This window comes from Eulemur rufifrons, chromosome 8 (genome assembly GCF_041146395.1).
Source record: "Eulemur rufifrons isolate Redbay chromosome 8, OSU_ERuf_1, whole genome shotgun sequence".
NCBI lineage: Eukaryota > Metazoa > Chordata > Mammalia > Primates > Lemuridae > Eulemur > Eulemur rufifrons.
Window position 1 is genome coordinate 73,099,213 of NC_090990.1, and position 22,541 is coordinate 73,121,753.

Consider the following 22,541-nt stretch of genomic DNA (forward strand, 5'->3'; position numbering starts at 1 on the left):
TTCAAAATAAATCTAAGGTTATACATAGGATGTGGGTTTTCTCCGGGAGTAGTATTACAGCAGCTTTGTGGTATTAGAAGGGTCATGACACAATGCAGGTTGCTTAGTCTTAAATGCAAGTGTAAAGCTTACATTTTAAAAATATTTTACATTATACCCACAGATGAAAAATCTAATAAAAAGAGAGATTATGCTACATAAAGATATATTAAGCACTCTCTCTTTTGTACAAGTCATACTTTTTTAGAGACAATTTAAAAGCAATCTCTTGACTGTTTTAAAGGTTAAATGACACTTTTTTTCAAGGCTTTATTATGAAACTATGTTCAACGGTCACAGAAGCAACCATATTAACTTGCAGCATGAGCACAATTTTTAAGTTTTAATTTGATATTTTCAATGCATATATTAAAACAAAATATCTTCAGCAAATTATAACTGCATATGAAATTACTATAAAAGAAAACCCAACAGTTTGAGTAAATCTGTGACACCTGATAAGTAATCACTCTGATTAATCAATTTAACCTTACTGAAACATCAGCAGCAACCACTAAGCTTTAGTAAGTTGTTATTGATTTGTACTTTTGCTTCAAGAAAAATTAATCAGAACAGTAAATGTGGTAAGTGGTAGCCTCTCTATGACTTCAAGGTGACTAATTTGAAACATCTAGAAACAAATCATACTTACATCACATACTCCTGATAAGTTTTTAAAACAGTTTCCTGTAATTTAAAGCTATGAACATAAATAAATTTTTTTTTTAGTAACTAGAAAAAATAAAAGTACATGTAAATATCTTTAAAAGAATAATGAGGAATTGGAAAAGTATAAAAGAGAGAAAAGAAATCAGATTTTTTTCTAGAATTATTCAGTACAAAGAATTTAATTCCATTTCAGAAGAGAAATATACACACACATTTTTAAAGTGATGTTTCTTATAGGACCAGCCAAATGCACACATGAAAAAAAAACCTGGCATTTACACAAGGTCCAAAAGCTAGACAATGTTCCTTGTAAATTGTAATTTAATTGGAAATCAATCAATTTTGTGACCAACACTTAAAATCTGATATAATTCCCTGGGTTCCTAAAAATCATAGAATCACATACAACTATTTTTTTTTTTTTTTTTTACACTGGACACTTTTTAGAACAGTTTTAGATTTACAGAAAAACTGAGAAGATGGAGAGTTCCCATATACCCCCATACTCAATTTCCCCTATTATTAATACCTTACATTAGTATGGTACCTTTGTTACAATGAATGAACCAAAAGTGATCCATTACTTAGTAAATCCATAGTTTATTCAGATTTCCTTTGTTTTTGTTTTTTTAACCTAATGTCTTTTTTTCTGTTCCAGGATTCTATACAGGATACTACATTACATTTAGTTGTCATGTCTCCTTAGGTTCCTTTTAGTTGTGACAGTTTCTCAGACTTTGCTTGTTCTTGGAGACCTTGACATCTTTGAGACATACTATTCAGGTATTTTGCAGGATGCCCACAATTGGAATTTGTCTGATATTCTTCTCATGCTAAGACTAGGATTACGGATTGCTAGGAGGAAGACCACAGAGGTAAAGTGCCATTTTTATCACATCACATCATATTAAGGGTATGTGTTATTAATGTGATTTAAGACTGTTGATGTTGATCTTGATCACCTGGCTTAGGTAATCTTTGTCAGGTTTCTCCACTGTAAATAAAGTCACTCCTCCCACCCCCTCACATAGAGAAGTCACTATGTCCATGCTTAAGGAGTGGAGATTTATATGCTTCCCCTCCTTGAGGGCAAAGTATCTACAAAAATTATTTAGAATGCTTCTGCATACTTGTCTGTTCTCTCCTGTTTATTAATTTCGTCAATCATTATATCATATGGACTCATAGATATTTATTTTATACTTTGGGTTATAATCCACTCTACTTGAAATATTTTTTTCCTCAAATTTTTCTACCTTATGCCATTGGGAGCTCTCTCAATTGGTTCCTCTGTCCCTTTAACATACCTTCTACCCTCCCTTCTTTATAGAGACAGGATCTTGCTCTGTTACGCAGCCGGGAGTGCAGTGGCATGATCATTGCTCACTGCGGCGCAAACAATCCTCCCACCTCAGCCTCCTGAATAGCTGGGACTACAGGCACACATCACCATGCCTGGTTAATTAAAAACATTTTTTTTTTAACAGACAGGGTCTCACTATGTTGTCCAGACTGGTCTCCAATCCCTGGCCTCAAGTGATCCTCCCATTTCAGCCCAGCTCCATACCCCTTTAAATGTATGATTTGTTTTTGTTTTGTTTTTGGCTTTTTTTTAAAAGCACTTCTTTATTTTCCTGTCCCAGTCCTAGAATTACCCATTTCTGTGAGGAGTCCTGGTTCCTTTTATTGGAGAACGGTATTAGAAACCAAAACCTGAGTGCTAGGTATAAACTAATTTTTAATAACACCAAGTGATCACTGATATTATGACATTTAAGAGTACAACCTTCCTTCACTAATGCTTAACTGAAACCCTACTAAGAGCTGGTCTTGGAGGATATGAATGATGTCCTTCATTTCTAGATATAGCAGTATCTTAAAAATCACTAGATACTTAATCCCTTTAAATTTAGCTGCACACTGAAGATGGATAGCAAAGAATCACTGAATACTTCAGGAAAAAATTTTTTTTCAACAGAACTTCACAATCTCTAATGATTAGATATCAAGCTTAGTAAAACAGTCTATATACCTAACTTCTTTTATTGATAATTAGTGATATTAACAGATATGATTACAGAATAGCTGTTCTTTCAAATTTAAAAAAATGCTTAACATTGAGAAAGTCATTAAAGAAAAATGAAAAATATTTTAATATTTAACTTGCTCAAAATGGAAACCATAAACTATTGTACTTTGGGGTGAAAAAAAACTTCCAAAAAGAAGTTAGCTAATCAGTTGGCATACAAACTATCACCCATTGTGAAACTATTAACAAATTAGCTCAGGAAACTGGAAAGTACAAACTGATTACAAAGCTTTATGATAAACTCCATCATTAAGTAATGTCACTGCAATTTCACACAATTAAAAAATATAGTATTTTAAAGTTAATGGTAAAAGTTTTATCACTTCCTCTCCATCTCTTGTGTCAAAACTACATACTGATCTGAGCACACTGATTTAAACCTAGCTCCCTCATTCTATGTCAGAACAGAATTTTGAGTGGGTGTTTTTAAAGCCAAGAGTGGTTGGGGTATTGCCCATCTGAGGCATTCCTAGAGGTTATCTGTTGGGTAAACTAACCAAAGTGAGTAAATGTCACTGGGTACCAGGAAAAGAACTAAAAGTTGGATTTGAGTAGACTCACACTGTTTTAAATGTAAAACTTTCCATTATTTATAACAAAGTAGCATTAATTTTATAATGTGCTTAACCCAAAGCAGCTTTTAATACGGTTATGACAAATCAATGTTTATCTTTATAGTAACCAAAATATAAACTTAATTCCAAGTATATATCAGAAGGCTTGGGTTTAATTCTCACTTATTTTCTTCAATTAACTGAGCAAAAATTAATTTTTCTATGTTTTGTTTCACTAACTGGAAAGTCGTGACAGTTCCACTTAATATTAATGTAAAAACAAAGCTGTCAAATAATAAGTATTATTTGGATCAATAGAAGGTGGAAAAGTCCACTAACAGGAGGAGGAAACTCAATTTTTAACCTCATTTCCGCCCAATTTAAATACTATGAATTCTTACAAGTATTCTTCTGAGTCAATTAAATCTTTTTAGTAGGTTAACTGCCATTTAACTGATCACTCCTACACTCTAAACCCTCCAATGATTTTCCATCTTACTAAGAGAAAGGCCGTCATTCTTAGGTCCTACATAATTGGCCCACTTACCTCTCTCAGACTTCCTCTTCTTCCCCTGTCTCACTCTACCCAGAGACTCTACTCAGATATGCTCCTTGCTGTAGACCCTTTGCCCTTATTCTCTTAGCAGAGAATTCTTCCCCCAAATCTGCATGCCTCACCTGCTTCAAATCTTTAAATAAATTTTACATGCTAACGAACCTTTCCAGACCACAATATTAAAATAGCAACAGTCCCCCATGCCCCAACACCAACAGCATCCCTTGTATGCATTTTTCCTCCATTGTTATTCATCATCTTCTAAATTACATACTATATGATTAATTTATTTTGTTCATCTAACCTCTACTTCTACCATAAAGTTCAATGAGGAAAGAGATTTTTGTGTTTTGTTCACTAATCTAGGTAAAGTGTTCAGAACAGTGACTGGCATACAGTAGGGACTCCATAAATATCTGCTGGATTGAAACCATAGCCCATTTAAATTCATAATTTAGTCTATTCTTCACATCTGGGCTTTTAAATGAGAACATTGAAAGTCAAATTGATATTTCAAGAAGTAAACTATTACACACTCATTCTTTTTTTTTTTTTTTTGTTGTTGAGACAGAGTCTCACTATGTTGCCCAGGCTAGAGTGAGTGCCGTGGCGTCAGCTTAGCTCACAGCAACCTCAGACTCCTCGGCTTAAGCGATCCTACTGCCTCAGCCTCCCGAGTAGCTGGGACTACAGGCATGCGCCACTATGCCCGGCTAATTTTTTCTATATAGATTTTTAGTTGTCCATATAATGTCTTTCTATTTTTAGTAGAGACGGGGTCTCGCTCAGGCTGGTCTCGAACTCCTGACCTTGAGCAATCCACCCGCCTCGGCCTCCCAGAGTGCTAGGATTACAGGCGTGAGCCACCGCGCCCGGCCATACACTCATTCTTTTAGTAAAGAAACATGTTTTGACTGTCTCTAGTATGCTGATGTTAAAATGTAAAATCAAATAAGGGGCTTCAGCTGCACACAATGGACAGAAAGTATGAAAATAATTAAACAATTACAGTAGTATGAGATGGTATGATAAGAGAGGTCTGTAACAGAGGATGTTTGGGGAGCAGACACAAAATCAGCTGGGTTGGCATTATCAGGGAAGATTGATTCCAACAGTTCAAACTTAAGCTGACCTTAGAAATAACAAGCAAGATCAAAGGAGGAGGGAGAAAAACAGTAAGTGAAATGGGATGACAGATTTGAAGGATTTCTTTACTTGTATACTGTGCCTCAAACAGAGCATATATATGCTGGGGGAAGCAGGAAATGAAGCTAGAAAGGTAGGCTAGAATCCAAGCAGGAAGGGTCTTACGGAGAGAGCCAGAATTTGAACTTTGTCCTAAAAGCTATGGAAAGTAACTGAAAAATTTTAAGTGATGAACAGGGAACTAGTAGTAACTTTAGTGTATAGCAAAAGCAGGGTTATAGGTGGCAGTTAATATGCTATTAAGAAAATTCATAAAACTATGACAGTATGTTCCAATACTTAAGAAAAAATTTCATTTTAGTCCTGGAAAAAATTAAAGGGTGAGTTCTCATATAAACAACAAAATCTCACTTTAAAATCTCTCTGCCTCAGTTTCCTCAACTATAGAATGAAGGTATTAATAATACCTATCTCATATGGTTGTTGTGAAGATTAAATAAGTGAATATACCCAAATGGCTTAGAATACTGCCTGGCATGCAGTAAGTGTTCAGTAATGCTAGCTATTATTACTTTCATTATTAGTATCCTAGAAGAACTAAAATTGTAAGTAACAAGATCTATATTTCCAAATGCGGCACATACATAAAAAATGAAGAGTAAGTTAAAATAGGGTTTCACAGTGGACAGAAAGCTTACTCAAGTATGTGTTATAGAAAAAACAAAAGCCAAAATAATTCTTACTTTTAAGCTATATATAATTTTTGGAAAGGAATAAATTCATTATCTGAGGTTGGTAAAAACTATCTTTAAGGAAACCCAAAGACTTTCAAAACTTTCCAGTTTGGATGTAATTTTTGGAAGCCTCCACAATGTTGAATGTGACTTTTTATATAAGGTCATCTAAAAGCTGTTTTTCTGAAGATAAGTTAGGAAAGAATGAGCACTTTATATGAGCTTTCTCATTTAATCCCAACACCTTTTTTTTTTTTTTTTTTTTTGAGACAGGGTCTTGCTCTGTCGCCCCAACTAGAGTGCAGTGGTGTCATCATTGCTCACTGCAACCTCAGACTCCTGGCTCAAGTACTCCTCCCACCTCAACCTCCCAAAGTGCTAGGATTATAGGCATGAGCCACTGCACCCAGCCCCAACAACTCTTAAAGCAGATAACTTTAGAATCCTCAGTTTTGAATGACTAGCTCAACAAATATGCTAGATAACTTGTCAAAGATAAGAGAGATAATAAGTGGTTGGACTCCAAAATTCACACCCTTAACCAATACAGAATCTCTAGCAATTAGAAGAAAACAAAAAGACAAAAAGTTGTAACCACAAAGTTACACAGGATTCTAAAATCCTCTTTTTCTTAATAATTTCTTAAAGCTCTTTATTCTGATTATGGTATGTCGTATTTATTTTTTCAGGCTAAAGAAATTCCCTTAGCCTGAGACATTCAATTGGAAAATTACCTTGTAAAGTACATGTGAGAATAGCAAGAAAAAAATAAATTTCTCTTCGATGGTAACAACCATCATCTCCTCATACGTAATTAAAGCCATTAACACTAACAGTAAATATACATAAATTTTCAGAGGTTTAAATTCCATTTAACAACCTTTCAAAGAAGGGACCCAGGCTCAGTCACTCCTTCTGTCCAATGGTAAATACATTTAGGCAGAGGCTGAATTCATTTTTTCCTTATTAACCAATAGTGACCTAATAATAAAAGAATGTATACAAATTAATATATGTGTGAATATAGTGATAATTACACACATTAAAAATCACTTACTATAGAAACATCAGGAGATGAGCGAATTATTGTATTAATTTGTACAAATACAAATATTTATTAAGTGAAGGTATGTACCAGGCATTAAATACTAAGCACTTGGGAATATATCAATGAATAAGCCAGACAAAAATTTCACTCTCATGGAGTTTACATTCTAGTCAAGAATGTGGACAATTACACATGAAATATGTATAATTTAAGATGAAAAGTAATAACTATTTTGAAGAAAAAATAAAGCAGCATAAGAATACAGTGTGATTAGGATAGGAATATTATTGAAGATAGAAATTTGGCCAAAGCAGCTTTAATCGAGAAAGTAATAGAGATCTGAATAAAGTGAGATGACTATATAATAATTAAAATTCATAATGGTAACTCTGGATTGTCAAAAAATGTTAAACTGATACACATGGTATAATAACGGTTTATATTTGAAGGAAACTTAGAGTTCAACCCCTTAATTTTATAGATGTATGATCTGCCCACAACCAAGGACTATAGATGTATAATCTGCCCACAACCAATGGTGACTAAAATCCATTAACAAGTAATTGTTATTCTGTTTGAGAAGAAAGATACCCAGGTAATAATAACTTTTAAAAACAGTTCCAGCAAAATGTCTAAAATTTGAAAGCTGCTACACTTAAAAATGGTTAAGCTCACTGTAAGACACTAATAGAAAGCAGCTATATCAAAGATGGGGGAGGAAGGCATTATTATAAAGACTACTAAGTAGATTACAGATGTAGTTATGTCAGAATAATAAAGGGGATAGATTATAAATTTTAAATCACACAGAAAAGTTTTAAGTTGATTGAAGAATCTTTGAAAACAAATTTAATAAACTTGAGCCTCATAAGGATATATACTACAGAATGTTACAGTATTTATAAAAATGAGTATTTCTTCATCTAATGTATTTCCTCATCTAAGTAAGATGTTTATAAAAGTATAGTTTTCATAACTACATCAAAACTTGGCTCTAATTACATGAGTAACATTATATAATAATGTATTAAATGAAGAATTTGAGTGGATTTGGTTTGTGAAAAAATTTTATTCATAAGAGAGTAAGAGTAATTGAAAGAGTTTTATTTATTTATTTATTTATTTATTTTTAAGACAGGGTTTTACTTTGTTGCCCAGGCTAAAGTGCAGTGGCACAATCATAACTCATTGCAACCTCAAACTCCTTGGCTCAAGTGATCCTCCTGCATCAGCCTCCCTAGTAGCTGGGACTACAGGCATGTGTCACCACACCCAGCTAATATTTTTTATTTTTTGTAGAGATGGGTATGTGTGTCTCTCTGTGTGTGTGTGTGTGTGTGTGTGTGTGTGTGTGTGTCTCACTATGTTGCCCAAGCCGGTCTTGAACTCCTGGCCTCAAGGGATATCCTTTCACCTTGACCTCCCAAAGTGCTGGGATTACAAGGATGAGCCACTGTGCCTGGCCAGGAAGAGTTAATGTGAAGAGAGATGAAGTACAAAAATCTTTGACTAAGTTCTCCCCCTAGTGGAACTTGAAAATGATCTAAGATATTTCCATGACTACGAATAACCTAAAATGTATTATTTTTATAAAAGAAAAAGGAGTTTCAGGTTTTAACAAAAGATCTATTTACACATCTTAATCTGCATTAATTTTTTAATATATTAACATGTATAAATTAAATGTCAAAACACTAAGACATTTAGTGAAAACACATTTACTAAATTAATTAACAGTAAGTTAGCCAAGGAGCACTCAATCCTAAATCTTGAAAGAGAAGCCAAATACTTAAAAAATAGAAGAGTAGGAGGTACAGAAAAATACAGCAGTTTAGGAAGACATAGCAGCAACATGCAGAATGGTACAGAATTTTGAAAAATGTCAAGGTTGCAGGAACAGGACAATTCAGAGTGTATAGAGCACAGCGTATGTATGTGTATAGGGGATGGGGAGGCAATGGTGAGAGATGAAGCTAGAAATTCAAGTTTGGGCAATAATCAAAAAATAAGGATTTCATGCCAAGGAGTTCTGATGAGATTTGATGTGGTATGTAAAAGGCAGTCAATACAAGTTTATACGTTTTAGAAAGACAGCTCTGGTATCTGTAGAAGAGCTGAGACTGGAGAAAAGGGAAGAGATAAGCAGATGAAGTAAGGGAGTGGCAGGGGAATAGAAATGATTCAAAAAAGAGTTTTAAAAATGATTCAAATTACCTTTGATTTAGTTTTAGACTTACTGAAGACTTTTCCCTTTTGAAGGATTGAAGAGTTGGGCAAGACAATTTTTAATCTGTTTGAACCATTAAGAATTGTCTGAAGGCTACCCTATAATAAGTATGATGTTGGTGGGAAAGTAAATTAGCACAAGCACTTTGTAAAATAATTTGTTACCTACTAAAAGTTGAAAATTTACCTACTTTACATATATACCTTTGGTATATATGCTAGAGGGTAAGAAAGAGTAAGTAAAATTACTACTAGGTTGAATAATTTTAAAAGAGATGATCCATTAATCAAGATTGGAGATACAAAAGAAGGAAGATACTTTGGAACATATATGATTTTAAACATGCTAAATTTGAAGTGCCTATACAACTTCCAGGTGGAACTGTTCAGTGCCCATTAAAACTACTGTTCTCCTCATCAAAAGACACAATAAAGAAAAAACCAACAATAGACAAGAAATAGAGTGGGGGTAGATATTTGCAAAACATCAATATATAAATAACCACACATCCACAAGAAAAAGATAGACAACCCAATAGAAAAATATAAACAAAAGACTTTAATAGGCACTTTACAAAAATGGAAATCCAAATGGCCAACCTCCTTAGTAATCAAGTAAATGTAAATTAAAACCACAATGAAACACTGTATACCCACCAGATTAGCAAAAATTAAAATATATGATGCTACCAAGTGTTAGGAAGGATGTGTAAAAGAACTTTCACATGCTGCTGTTGGGAGTTTAAACTACTACAAGTAATTTGGAAAATAAAGTTGAAGATTTGCACGCCCTACAACCCAGCAATTCCACACCTTAGTATACATGCTAGAGAGAAACTTGTGCACATGTGATCAATGTAGTGTTCAAGATTGCTCATAATCACAGCACTATCTGTAACAGTCCCAACCTGGAAATTCCCAAACATCCACCAATAGAATTGGTAAATACATTGTGATATATTAAAAAAATGAAATCTGTACAATAATAAAAATGACTTACAAAAATAATGTTGAACAAAGAAAGAAGAGACAGAAAATATTCAATATGACACTGGGAACTGGGAAACTGGGAAAACTAAACTGTATGGATCAGAAATGCATCCAAAGATCATATAACTATAAGGAAAAGCAAAAGAGTGATTATCATAAAAGTCAGGATAAAGAAGCAGGGTGTGATTGGGTATACTTCTCAAGTACAATATTCTCTATCTCGACCTTGGTAGCAGTTATATGTGAAATGCTTTTACTCATATAATGTAGTTTTGTTTTACAAACTTCTCTGTATATTGTGCATGATAATTTTTTAAAAAGATTTTAAAATTATTGGTAAGGAGAAACAGGCTAAGGCTGGAAATAAATTAAGATTCATTGTTGTAAAGATGGCCCTGAGACCTTGCATTCAGGTACAGTTTTTTAAAAGTCAAAACCTCAGATTCTCAGAGGAATACACATATCCTGATTTGATAAAAATGACTGAAAACAACAGTCAAGAAAGCAGAGAGTCAAAAGTGAGTGGTGTTAGGAAAGTCAGGGGAGGGGTGAATACAAGGAGGAGGAAGTGGTCTACAACAACAAATGCAATAAGCATAAACAGAGTAAATCCTGATAAAATACCAATAAATTTGGCAATTAGGATTCCAGTGATCATTTTATCAAGAGCCAGTTGATGCTAACATATTCTTACTGACAGTAAAATTTTCATCACCTCATACCTGTTAGAATGGCTACTATTAAAAAGATGAAAGACAACAAATACCAAAGAAGATGTGGAGAAAAGGTAACTCTTACACACTCATGGTGGGAATTTACATTAGTATAGCCGTTATAGAAAACAGTATGGAGATTCCTCAAAAAATTAAAAATATTACTATCATATGATCCAACAATCCCACTACTAGGTATATATTCAAACAAAATTAGTATGTTATAGTGATATCTGCACTCCCATGTTAATCATATTATTCACAATACCCAAGATATGGAACAAACAAACCTAAGTACCCATCAGTAGATAAATTATGGATACTTAGTAAAATTGTGGTATATATACATAATAGAATACTATTCAGCCTTAAAAAAAGAAGGAAATCCTGTCATTTTGACACATAGGAACCTGGAGGACATTATGCTAGGTGAAAGAGCCAGGCTCAGAAAGACAAATCCCACATGATCTCACATGCGGGATCTAAAAAAGTTGAACTCATAAGTAGGGAGTAGAATGGTGGTTACCAGGGGCTTGAGGGTAGGGGAGGGAGGGGGAGATGCTAAAAAAAAATTTCCATGCATTTTGTTTTTCATTTTTCAAAAATGATGTAATATATATTTCATTTTAAACAAAACATGCTGTATACCAGGTTCTTCATTTAACAGATATTTCAGATCCAATGAAAAGAGTGATTTAAATTTTGCTCTGTTGCGATTAAGATGTACAGAAATGTGACAAATTTTAATCATTTTCTTGATATTAGAAAAGTAGAGACTGAAACTAAAATTCCATATGATAGTATGATTTAATTAAATGATTAAGAATATATTATGCAGTTGGTTCATGTCTGAGGTTTTTCTGAATATGTGCACTTCATGAAGAATATTACCAACAGAACGTAAAAGATACTTTTTTATAAACACATGCAAATCATAACATGTTGTGATTACTTTTGCTCCAGATCAAAAGATAAGTTTATAATATGTAAATTTGGAAATTAACTGAATTATAAATAGAAATTTAAGGACAAAGGAAATTGCAGGTGGGAAGAAAATTCTAGATGTTGCGGCAAAAACTGTATTGTGACAAAGTAGAATATAATCAAAAACTTTGAAAGACTTAAGATTTTAAACATAATACTTTGCCTATATAGGAAACTTACTACCTGATCACATAAGTAGGACATAAGAAGTGACAAAACACATTCATTTTCAAAGCTTTGAATTTTCTTTTGAAAATAGCTTTGACAATATACAAATATGATAAACTGTCACGAAAAATGGACTTGGAGCACAGTCAATAAAAGAAAAAACAGGTAAGTTGGTCCAGCAAAATTAAAAACTTTTGTGCAAAGGACAAAATCAACAGAGAGAAAAGGCAACACAAAGAATGGGAATAAATATTTACAAACCATGTATCTGATAAGAGATTGATATTGAGAATATATAGATAACTCCTACAACTCAACAAAAACAAAAAACAACCTTATTTAAAATTAAGCAAAGGACTTGAACAGACATTTCTCCAAAGATGATACATAAATGCCAAATAAGCGCATAAAAAGATGCTCAACATTACTAGTCATTAGAAAAACGCAAATAAAAACCACAATGAGATACCACTTCACACCTATTAGGATGGTAATTATTAAAAAAATCCAGAAAATGAATAAGAGTTGGTGAGGATATGGAAAAAAATGAAACCCTCATGCATTGCTGGTAGGAATATAAAATTGTGTAGCTGCTGTGGAGAACAGTATGGCAATCCCCTCCAAAATTGAACAGAATTACTGTATGATCTATCAATTCCACCTCTAGGTATAACTTAAAAAAAGGGAGGGACTTAAACAGATATTTGCACACTTATGTTCATAGCAGTATTATTCATAATAGCTAAAACATGGAAGCAACCCAAATGTCCATGAAAGAACAAATAAGAAAATGTAGTATATACATACAATGAAGCCTTAGAAATGAAGGAAATTCTGACACATGCCACAACATACATGAACTCTGAGGACACTATGCTAAATGAAAAAGCCAGGCACAGAAGGACAAAAACAGTTATGCATCACTTAACAACAGGGATACATTCTGAGAAAAGCATCAGGCGATTTTGTTGTGTGAACATCACAGAGTATACTTACACAAACCTAGATGGCATAGCCTACACATCAAGCCAACACACCCAGGTTAGATGGTATATCCTATATGCTCCTAGGCTACAAACCTGTATAGCATGTTACTGTACTGAATACTGTAGGCAACTGTAATACAATGGTAAGTATTTGTGTATCTAAACATACCTAAATGTAGAAAATGTATAGCAAAAATATGGTATAAAAGATTAAAAAATGGTACACCTGTATAGGGCATTTACCATAAATGGAGCTTGCAGCACTGGAAGTTGCTTTGGGTGAGTGAGTGAGTAAGTGATGAGTGAATGTGAAGGTCTAGGACATTACTGTACACTACTATAGACTTTATATACGTTATACACTTAGGCTACACTAAATTTGTAAAAAAAAAAAAAAAAATACTTTTTTCTTCAATAATAAATTAACCTTAGCTTACCATAACTTTACTTTATAAACTTAAAAAAAATTTTGGGAGACAGAAGATGGCGGAGTGGTGGTGACTGCTTGGATCTGCGCTCCGGCGAGGAAGCCGTGGATCCGGACCTGCCACAACGCTAGAGGACCGCTCCCACACAGGAACAGCGGTGTGAATCCACGGAGAATCAGCGTGGGACAAACAGAGCAAGTGAGGTCTGAGGTGAACGAAAATTAAGATCGTGGAACTCTGCGGAAGGCGCGGAACAGACAGTAGCCAGCGGAGCGCCGGCCGGCTGCGCCTGCCCCCAGGTGGGGCGGGGGCAGTCTTTTGGGAAAGGGGCTTGCGCTCCTCACTGACCTCCACCCCCAATTGCTTGGAGACACCCCCCCCCCGCCCCCCCCCGCCCCCCCGCAAGCCAGAGCAGAATCACTGAAGGAGACGTAGGGCATTGCAGTCAGGAGGCTTTTTCGGGAGAATAGCTTGGAACCTGGGAAGTCTCGGCTGAGACAGCCCTTGGCGAGAAGGGACGGACTTGCGCCGGGGGGGAGGGGCACGAAGGATCCTCGATCAGCGAATTGCGCTGTACCTCTGGGCCACTTTTGTCAGTGGTTCTTCAGCCGGTGGCCCCCGGCGGCTTTGCCCACCAACCCCCCGGCAGCGGCGGTCTCTGGTCTCTGCCTGCCGGGGAGCCAGTCCCCCTCCCACCCCGGAGCACTGCGGGCGCCATCTTGAAAGCAAAGGCGGAACCGCTCGGGAGCCATAAGGTGCCGAGCGGCTCGCTCTCCCCCCGGCGCCCTCCGCTGGTCTCTGGGCCCGCACCATCTCCACTGGGGCAGCGCTCGGCGTGAAGGGGCGGAGCTGCGCTGAGACGTAAAAAAAAACATGGAGTGGCCGCTCGGGACCCAAGGGAGCGGGCGTGAAGGGGCGGAGCTGCACTAAGACGTTAAAAAAAAAAAACCAAACATTGAGTCGCCGCTGGGGACCCAACGGAGCGGGCGTGAAGGGGCAGAGCTGCGCTAAGGCGCAAAAACACAATCATTGAGACGCTGAACTACATACTTCAGATTTGTGTATCCCTTCGTTTAGCGATGTGCTGTGTAGCTCTGTTTTTGTTCTTTCGTGTTTTTGTTCTTTTGTGTTTGTGTTTTTGGTGTTTTTGGGTTAGGTCTTTTTGTATTATTTGTTTGTTTGGTTTTTCTGGTTTTTTTGTTTTGTTTTGTTTTGTTTTTTTGGTTTTGTTTTTTCTTTTCTCTTTTTCCTTTTTTTTCCTCTTCTCTTCTTCTCTTTTCTCTTCCTTTTTCTTCTCCTTCTTTTCTTTCTTTTCTCTTCCTTTTTTTTTTTTCTTTTCTTTTTTCTTTTTCTTTATTTCTTCTCTCTTTTTGCCTTCTAACTGGGAAGCCACAGTGAGCTTCGGAACGGGCCAGGCCCCTGGCTCTGGTACATACCGGAACCTGAGTAGTCACCCTCAACGCCAGCGATCTGCGGGCGCGCAATCGCCATCTTGGGGCCCACAGCCAAGTCACTGCGGAGCAATAGGGTGCCAAGAGGCTCCCTGGACGGCCCCCTCCCCTGGTCCACAGACCTTATATAGGGACCCCGCCCATGTCTAAACATTGACTACTTCTCTAGAAGTGAGAGTGTGGAGCCTGGTCCCTGGGGAACATTGGGCCAAGGCAGACTTTTGCCCGTGGGAGCTGCAGCAACTGGGGCGCTGAGCGAGCGAGGGCACCGTCCACTCCCCATAGCTAGTATCTTTCCTGCAGATAGAGACAGAAACCACCCCTATAGAGGAAGAACCAAAGGGAAACAAACAAACAAAGAGAATTTCGGTCTACTACTAGTGTGGACCCTGCCTGCCTTCTGAAAGACCACAACACAGTGTCCTAACTCGCCAAAGCAGTCTTGGATCACTCCAATCCTCTAGGATTGGACCCATCAGAAGCAGTCCCCCAACTGAAATAGAAAAATCTCTAAACAATTCACAACAGTCTTCCCCTCTTGTCAAAGGAAGCAATATACCTAGACTGCCCCACAGCCTAAGAATAGAGCACAAAGAGTGCTGTTAACCAGACTAAATCTATAAGAAAAGATCCAACGATTAATCTAGATGGGAAGGGCCCAGCGAAAAAACACAGGAAGCACAAAGAATCAAACAGAAAGCTCACCCCCAAAGAGAAATACCAGCTCTCAACCATTTGACACAAACCAGACTCAAAACACCAACATGTCACAGGAAGAATTCCAATTATGGATCATAAACAAGCTGAATAATATACAAGAATCAATGGATAAACAACACAAGGAAAACGCAAAAAAAATACAGGATTTGGAGGAAAAATTCACTAAAGAAATTGAAATATTGAAGAAAAACCAAACTGAACTCCTAGAAATGAAGAATTCACTCAGAGAGCTACAAAACACTGTGGAAAGTCTCAAAAGCAGGGTAGATCAAACAGAGGAAAGAATCTCAGAAATTGAAGATAACTCCTTCCAACTAAATAAGTCAGTCACAGAGATAGATCAAAAAAGTAAGAGAAATGATCTGAGTCTTCAAGAAATGTGGGATTATGTGAAGAAACCTAACTTGAGAGTTATTGGCATTCCTGAGGGTGAAGAAGATAATAAGCAAGGGTTGGACAAGCTATTTGAAGACATAATGGAGGAAAATTTTCCAGGCCTTGCCAATACTCTAGACATACAGATTCAAGAAGCTCAAAGGACCCCTGGGAGATTCATAGCAAATAGGAAAACACCACCCCACGTAGTCATCAGGCTGACCAAAATATCCACTAAAGAGTCCCTTCTCCGAGCTGTAAGGAGAAAGAAACAGGTAACTTACAAAGGAAAACCCATCAGAATTACGCCAGATTTCTCAGCTGAAACCTTACAAGCAAGAAGAGGTTGGGGCCCCATTTTCACGCTTCTGAAACAGAATAATGCCCAGCCTAGAATCTTGTACCCAGCTAAGCTAAGTTTTCTATACGAAGGAGAAATTAAGACATTCTCAGATAAACAAAGGTTGAGGGAATTCACCAAGACAAGACCAGCCCTACAAGAAGTACTCAAAAGAGAGTTACACACGGATCAGCACAAGAAAGATCCACGAATGTAAAACTACTCAAGAGCTAAAGGTGAAATTCCAGATACCACAATGGCCCAGGAGAGAAAACATCACAATGAAGTTCTACCCAACAAGCTGAACAAAAAACCGTCTCACTTTATCAGTTTTCTCAATAAATGTGAATGGCTTGAATTCCCCGCTCAAGAGACATAGACTGTCCCAATGGATAAAAAAACACAAGCCAAGTATGTGCTGTCTTCAAGAAACCCACCTAACAAGCAAAGATGCATTTAGACTGAAAGTAAAAGGATGGAAATCAGTATTTCAAGCAAATGGTAACCAAAAGAAAGCTGGTGTGGCAATCTTAATTTCCAATAACTTAGCTTTCAAACCAACAAAAATAATAAAAGACAAAGATGGCTACTACATACTGGTCAAGGGCACAATTCAACAAGAAGCCATGACTATACTCAATATATATGCACCCAACCTAGGTGCACCTAGATTCATAAAGCAAACCCTACTAGATCTGAACCAAATGATAGATAATAATACTGTAATAGCTGGAGACTTTAACACCCCAGTGACAGTACAGGACAGATCCTCTAAACAGAAAATAAACAAAGACATAATGGACCTAAATAGAATGCTAGAACAAATGGGCATGGCTGACATCTATAGGACATTCCACCCAAAGTCCACAGAATATACATTTTTCTCATCAGCTCATGGGACATTCTCTAAGATTGACCATGTCCTAGGACATAAAGCATGTCTTAAAAAATTCAAAAAAATAGAAATTATACCATGCATCTTCTCAGATCACAGCGGAATAAAAGTAACAATGATCACAAACAGAAACCCTCACTCTTACTCAAAGTCATGGAAGCTAAATAACTTTCTCCTGAATAATTATTCTATAAAGGAAGAAATCAAGATGGAAATCAAAAGTTTCTTTGAATTAAATGATAATGGAGATACAACTTATCAAAATCTATGGGACGCAGCTAAAGCAGTCCTGAGAGGGAAATTCATATCCATAAATGCCTATATCCAAAAGACAGAAAACATGCAAATAGACAACCTAACGAATAGACTCAAAGAGCTGGAGAAAGAAGAACAGAAAGACCCCAAACCCAGCAGAAGGCGAGAAATTACTAAGATCAAATCAGAATTAAATGAAAAGGACAACAAAGAAACTATAAGGGAAATTAATAAAACAAAAAGTTGGTTCTTTGAAAAGATAAACAAAATAGACACACCTCTGGCTAGACTAACCAAGAGCACAAAAGTAAAATCTCTAATAACCTCCATTAGGAACATGAAAGGAGAAATCACAACCGATGCTACAGAGATACAAGGTATCATCTATGAATTCTACAAAAATCTTTATGCACACAAACTGGAGAATGCGGAGGAAATGGACAAATTTTTAGAAACACATAGTCTTCCCAGGCTCAACCAGGAAGAAATAGAGTACCTGAACAGACCAATATCAAGAACCGAAATTGAAACAGCAATAAAAAACCTTCCCAAAAAGAAAACCCTGGTCCAGATGGGTTCACACCTGAATTTTACCATACATACAAAGAAGAACTGGTGCCCATCCTACATAAACTATTCTCCAATATTGAGAAGGATGGAATTTTCCCCAACACGTTCTACCAAGCCAATATAACATTGATACCAAAACCAGGAAAGGACGCAACAAAAATAGAGAACTACAGACCAATTTCTCTCATGAATATAGATGCAAAAATTTTCAATAAAATACTAGCAAATCGAATCCAAGTACTTATCAAAAAAATAATCCACCACGACCAAGTGGGCTTCATCCCAGAGATGCAGGGGTGGTTCAACATATGTAAATCTATAAATGTAATTCACCACATAAATAGAAGCAAAACCAAAAACCATATGATACTCTCATTAGATGCAGAAAAAGCATTTGACAAAATTCAACACCCTTTTATGATAAAAACGCTTAACAAAACAGGCGTAGATGGAACCTACCTAAAAATGATACGAGCCATATATGACAGACCTACAGCCAACATCATTCTGAATGGGGAAAAATTGAAAGCACTCCGACTTAGAACTGGAACGAGACAGGGCTGCCCACTGTCCCCATTACTTTTCAACATAGTATTGGAAGTCCTTGCGAGAACTATCAGGCAAGAGAGCAGAATCAAAGGAGTCCAAATAGGGAAGGAAGAGATCAAACTCTCACTTTTTGCTGACGATATGATGCTATATCTGGAAAACCCCCAGGATTCAACCATGAGACTCCTGGAATTGATTAACGAATATAGCAAAGTCTCTGGCTACAAAATTAATATACACAAATCAGAGGCATTTATATATGCCAATAACAGTCAATCAGAAAACCAAATTAAAGACTCAATACCCTTCAAAATAGCAACAAAGAAAATAAAATATCTAGGTATATACCTAACTAAAGAGGTAAAGGACCTCTATAAGGAAAACTATGAAACACTGAGAAAAGAAATATCAGAACTTGCAAATAGATGAAAAAATATACCATGCTCGTGGATCGGAAGAATCAACATTGTTAAAATGTCTATACTACCCAAAGTGATCTACAGATTCAATGCAATCCCTATTAAATTACTAACATCATTCTTCACAGATGTAGAGAAAATAATTATACACTTTGTATGGAACCAGAGAAGACCCCGTATAGCAAAAGCAATTTTAAGCAACAAAAACAAAATGGGAGGTATTAATTTGCCAGACCTCAAACTATACTACAAGGCCGTGGTTCTTAAAACAGCCTGGTACTGGCACAAGTACAGGGACACAGACCAGTGGAACACAACAGAAAATCCAAATATAGAACCATCCTCATATAGTCACCTAATTTTTGACAAAGCAGGAAAGAATATACTCTGGGGACAAGAATCCCTATTCAATAAATGGTGCTGGGAGAATTGGTTAGCCACTTGTAGAAGACTGAAACAGGACCCACAGCTTTCACCTCTCACAAAAATCAAATCACGGTGGATAACAGACTTAAACCTTAGGCGTGATACAATCAGAATTCTAGAAGAAAATATAGGAAAGACTCTTACAGACATTGGCCTAGGCAAAGAATTTATGAAGAAGACCCCCAACGCAATCACAGCAGCAACAAAAATAAATGAATGGGACATGATTAAATTAAAAAGCTTCTGCACAGCCAAAGAAACAGTCACGAGAATAAACAGACCACCTACAGAATGGGAAAAAATTTTTGCGTATTACACATCAGATAAAGGACTGATAACAAGAATCTATTTAGAACTCAGGAAAATCAGCAAGAAAAAATCAACCAACCCTATCAAAAAGTGGGCAAATGACATGAATAGAAACTTCTCGAAAGAAGATATAAGAATGGCTAACAAACATATGAAAAAATGCTCAACATCCCTAATCATCAGAGAAATGCAAATCAAAACCACAATGAGATATCACTTAACCCCAGTGAGAATGGCCTTTATCAAAAAAACCCAAAACAACACATGTTGGCGTGGGTGTGGAGAGACAGGAACACTAATACACTGCTGGTGGGACTGCAAACTAGTGCAACCCCTGTGGAAAGCATTATGGAGGTATCTTAAACAGATTCAAGTAGACCTGCCATTTGACCCAGCAATCCCATTACTGGGCATATACCCAAAGGAAAAAAGGTCATTCTTTAACAAAGACACATGTACCCGAATGTTTATAGCAGCATAATTCACAATAGCAAAGATGTGGAAACAACCCAAATGCCCATCAATACATGATTGGATTAGTAAGCTGTGGTATATGTATACCATGGAATATTACTCAGCTATAAGGAATGATGAAGATACGACATCTCTATGGTTCTCCTGGAGAGAGTTGGAACCCATTCTATTAAGTGAAGTATCCCAAGAATGGAAAAACAAGCATCACATGTACTCACCAGAAAATTGGTTTCCCTGATCATCACCTAAATACAAATCTGGGAACGACACCAATTGGATATCAGACTGAGGTGGGGGGTGGGGGGGGATGGGGGTATGCCTACACAATGAGTGCATTGCGCACCGTTTGGAGAGTGGTAACACTTGAAGATGCTGACTCCGGAAGCGGGGGCTGGGGAAGGGAGGGATATATACCTACATGATGGGTGCAATGCACACGACCTGGGGAACAGACACGCCTGGAGCTCTGACTTGGGGGGAAAGGCGGTACAAGAGCAACCTATGTAACCTGCAATTCTGTATCCCCCATAACAAGATGAAATAAAAAATAAAAATAAAAAAAAAAAATTTGTAACCTTTTGACTCTTTTGTAGTAACACAGCTTAAAACACAACACATTGTACAGCTATACAAAAGTTTTTTCTTTATATCCTTACTCTATAAGCTTTTTCTATTTTTAAATTTTTTTTTTGTTAGAAACTAAGACACAAGGCTGGGCACAGTGGCTTATGCCTGTAATTGTGGCACTTTGGGAGGCAGAGGAGGGAGTATTACTTGAGACCCTAAGTTCGAGATTGGCCTGAGCAAAAGCAAGACCTATCTCCACAAAAAATACAAAAATTAGCCAGGTGTGGTGGTGGAAACCTGTAGTCCCAGCTACTCAGGAGGCTGAGACAGGAGTATTGCTTGAGCCCAGGAGTTTGAGGTTGCAGTGAGCTATGATGATGCCACTGCACTCTAGCCCAGGCAACGGAATAAGACCCTATCTCAAAACAAACAAACAGACAAAAACTAAGACACAAAGGCACACATTAGCCTAGCCCTACACAGGATCAGGATCATCAATATCACTGTCTTCTACCTCCATATCTTGTCCAGATGGAAGGTCTTCAGGGACATTAACACATATGGAGCTGTCATCTCCTATCAGAATGAAGCTTTCTTCTGGAATACCTCTTTAAGGACCTGCCTGTGTCTGTCTTATAGTTACCTTTTTTTTTTTTTTTTTTTAATAAATAGAAGGAGTATACTGTAAAACAGTGAGAAATAGTACAGCAAAAAAAAAAGTATACTATAGTAAATATATAAACCAGTAACATAGTAGTTTATTATCAAGCATTATGTACTATACAAAATTATATGTGCTATACTTTTATATGAATGAAAGTACTGTAGGTTTGCTTATACCAGCATCACCATAAACACATGAGCAATGAGCTGCACTACAATGTTAAGATGGCTACGATGTCATTAGGTGATAGGAATTTCTCAGCTCCATTATAATCTATGGGACCACCATCATATATACAGTCCGTCACTGAAACATGTTATATGATTCCACTTCTGTGAGGTAACTAGAGCAGTCAAATTCATGGAGACAAACTAGAATGGTAGTTGCCAGACGCTGGGGGAAGAAGGGAATGGGAAGTTACGGTTTAATGGGTACAGAATTTCAGTTAGGGTAGATGAAAAGTTCTGGAGATGGATGGTGGTGATGGTTGTACAATAATGTCAATGTACTTAATGCCACAGAACCATACACTTTAAAATGGCAAATTTTATGTTGTGTCTATTTTACAATGATTAAAAAATGGAGTTGGAAATGAATAAATATTGAAAATAGAATCACAGTCATGATGATAAAGATATAAATAAGTAAATGTTCAGGTGCAGAGGAATGAATGAACTATTACATTATTTTTACATGTACATTATTATTTTTATATAGTACCTGGATTTCAAGCTCAGCAATGTGCTGCTGTAGTTCAGCCACAGCAGCTATGCTGTCTGCTTCCCGGAGTCTTACAGCCATCACTTCTTCCTTGTTCTAGGGTGGCAAATAAAACAATAAACAAGGTATGTTTGGAATTCAGGTTTTTCAGATCTCCAAAAAGTAATAAGGTGCATAAACAATACATAGAATTACCGAGCAGGGTCTAAAGCAGCATTCATAATGAACCACTGTGTGTTCAACGTACACAACAAAGCAGTGAAATATAAATATTATACCAAGTGAAATAAATGAAAATTATAAATGGCCATATATCAATTCAAATCATGTTTTGCCTATAAATTAATTTGTGTGAAATTTATGAAAAAACACCTGGGTTTCAGTGTTTTGCACTTTAAAACTGGGCATGATAGACTTGCACTATTTCACCTTTAAGTGAGAACATTCAAATTCAGGTGTAGAGGGAAAATAATGTAA

At 36.6% G+C, this 22,541-nt stretch overlaps 1 protein-coding gene across 3 annotated transcripts in view; it reads right to left on the bottom strand.

Annotated features, from left to right (window-relative positions):
* EVI5 (ecotropic viral integration site 5) overlaps nucleotides 1–22,541 on the bottom strand; it is a 180,763-nt gene that overhangs the window by 50,564 nt on the left and 107,658 nt on the right. For 2 of the 3 annotated variants that reach the window (XM_069478215.1, XM_069478213.1), the window contains one exon: nucleotides 22,065–22,160. The exons of the other annotated variant lie outside the window; for it this stretch is intronic. In XM_069478215.1, coding sequence (XP_069334316.1) covers nucleotides 22,065–22,160 — 96 coding nt within the window. The remainder of the gene's footprint in view (nucleotides 1–22,064; nucleotides 22,161–22,541) is intronic. 3 annotated transcript variants of the gene reach the window in all.